Source organism: Babylonia areolata, chromosome 12, assembly GCF_041734735.1.
Source record: "Babylonia areolata isolate BAREFJ2019XMU chromosome 12, ASM4173473v1, whole genome shotgun sequence".
Taxonomy (NCBI): Eukaryota; Metazoa; Mollusca; class Gastropoda; order Neogastropoda; family Buccinidae; genus Babylonia; species Babylonia areolata.
In genome coordinates, this window is record NC_134887.1 from 3438501 (window position 1) to 3441000 (window position 2500).

Consider the following 2500-nt stretch of genomic DNA (forward strand, 5'->3'; position numbering starts at 1 on the left):
GAAAAGATATACATTTCGTGTTGTTGTTTTGTTTGCAGGCTTTCTCTGTGAATGGCGGATTAACGATCAAGACAAGAGACCCCAAGTACCAGAACGTCATCGGTAACCGGAAAGGACTGAGCTTCCGAGACATCAAACTGGCCAACCTGATGTACAACTGTAACGGTAGGTTTCTCTTGTCTGCTGCTTCGGTTGTCACTTTCAGTTTCTGTTTCAAGGGGGTAGGGGTGGGGGTTGGGGGGTAGAGGGTTGGATTAAAGCGTGCGGACTGATCCATATACGCGAACACTACATCTGCTGTCTGCACTGAACGATTTGTATTTGTTTTTGTTTTTGTTTTCTTCTTCTTCTTTTTTTTTATTGGGGGAGTGGGGGCGGTATGGGGGTATTATGTTTTTGTTTTGCGTTGTGTGTGTGTGTGTGTGTGTGTGTGTGTGTAAAAGCGAGAAAGAGAGAGAAGGAGAGAGAGAGAAAGTGTGTGTATGTGTGTGTGTGTGTGTGTGTGTAAAAGCGAGAAAGAGAGAGAGAGAGAAAGTGTGTGTATGTGTATGTGTGTGTGTGTGTGTGTGTGTGTGTGTGTAAAAGCGAGAAAGAGAGAGAGAGAAAGAGAGAAAGTGTGTGTGTGTGTGTGTGTGTGTGTGTGTGTGTGTGCTTTACGGTGTATCAACTCTAACACTATTCAATAGCTGGGTATTAATCATATAATGTCTGCGATCAGTTATACTATCCTGTTTTATGTCTTCTTTTTTTTTACAGTGTTTACTGAATGTGCGTGACCATGATTATAGAATTTGTTTTGTATTGTATTGTATGGTATTGTATTTCTCTTTTTTGTCACAACAGATTTATCTGCGCCACCCTTTTTTTTTTCCTGCGCGCAGTTCAATTGTTTTTTTCTATCGAAGTGGAATTTTCTACAGAATTTCGCCAGGAACAACCCTTTTGTTGCCGTGGGTTCTTTTACATGCGCTAAGTGCATGCTGCACACGGGAACTCGGTTTATCGTCTCATCCGAATGACTATTTAGGTCGAATCAGCATGTCAGCATGTCCATGTTGAATGGCTGCATTGACTCATCTAACAAAGTCGGACATGATTTTTTGTTGTTGGTCCTGTTGGAGGAAGTAAAACAGTCTGTGTGGTCTGCATGAAGTAACGGTGTTTTGCTGGGTTTTGTCGCTCTCTCAGTTTACACATTTGGTGTATCTATTCCCAGATTGTTACTTACAGAAAGGAGGACCCTTTAACCCATTCACCTCTGCGCCGGAGCATTGCTCTTGGGTTGAAATTCGCGTCACTGAAACTTGTTTCATGTTCTACTGATGCATAACCCGCAAGGGAAGGGAACTAACTCGCTCAGTAATTCTTGACGTGTGGGCACGTAATTTGGAGCAATAAATCAACATTTTCTGCGTGTTTAATTTTTTTTTTTTTTTCACCGTATCAGTAAAAATCCAAGTGAGAGGGTCAGTTCTGCATGGTTGAAGTTTATCACCACCCCCCTCCCCACCCCCGCCACTCCCCTCCCCCCCGGTCATTCTTGACTAGTCTGCATGGACCCCGGGGTTAATGTGGACCAGTCAGATTTTACCCCGGAAAAAAGAATATTTTGAAAAAAAAAAAAAAAAAAAAAAAAAACCTTCCTCGTGTCAATACAAGAACCTATGGTGAACGTTCTTTCTTCTTTGCTGCTCCTCACATCTGGAACAACCTTCCTCATCATATCCGTGCATCTGATTCTATCTCTGCTTTTCGCTCATCACTAAAAACTCATCTTTTTAAAACCTACCTATAAGTACTCTCAGCTTCCTTGTTCTCCAACGTCACCCATGTTAGCTGGATGTATGTAGAGTGGGAAAGGGAGAGTGTGAGCGTGTATGTGTGTGTGGGGGTGGGTGTGGGGGGGAGAAAGATTTTCAGTTTCAGTTTCAGTTGCTCAAGGAGGCGTCACTGCGTTCGGATAAACCATATACGCTACACCACATCTGCCAAGCAGATGCCTGACCAGCAGCGTAACCCAACGCGCTTAGTCACGCCTTGAGAAAAAACAACAAAAAACAAGAGTGGAGAAAGAGTGGTCATGAATGTTTTATGTAACTTGAAATATTTTTTCTTTCATGTAAAGCGCCCTCAGCTCTTAGAGAGAAAGGGCGCTATATAAATGTACATTATTATTATCATTATTATTATTAAAACAGAATATAAAAACAAAATAGAAGATAATAGAATAGAATGAAATAAAATAAGATAAAATAATTAAAATTTTTAATAATAAAAAAAAGACAAACCAAATAACAAAAAAACGAGAATAAGAGCAGGCTGAAAGCATCGAGTTTCTGTTTCGAGAAAAAAAAAATAAATAAATAAAATAAATAAATAAATAAAATAAAATAAATTTTAAAAAAGGTGCGCTCCCCAAACCAGCACGCATGATACTCATACCGATCTTTCTGCCGTGGACCGTTGGCTCAGCCCGCTGCACCAACAAGAACGTGCGCTG

General features: G+C 40.8%; 1 protein-coding gene across 2 annotated transcripts in view; it reads left to right on the forward strand.

Moving 5' to 3' along the window:
- Positions 1-2500, forward strand: part of LOC143288323 (blastula protease 10-like) — a 20838-nt gene that overhangs the window by 12624 nt on the left and 5714 nt on the right. For both annotated transcript variants that reach the window (XM_076596696.1, XM_076596695.1), the window contains exons 8-9: positions 39-165; positions 2473-2500. The exon at positions 2473-2500 is cut by the window's right edge and continues 137 nt beyond it. In XM_076596696.1, the coding sequence (XP_076452811.1) occupies positions 39-165; positions 2473-2500 (155 nt within the window). The remainder of the gene's footprint in view (positions 1-38; positions 166-2472) is intronic.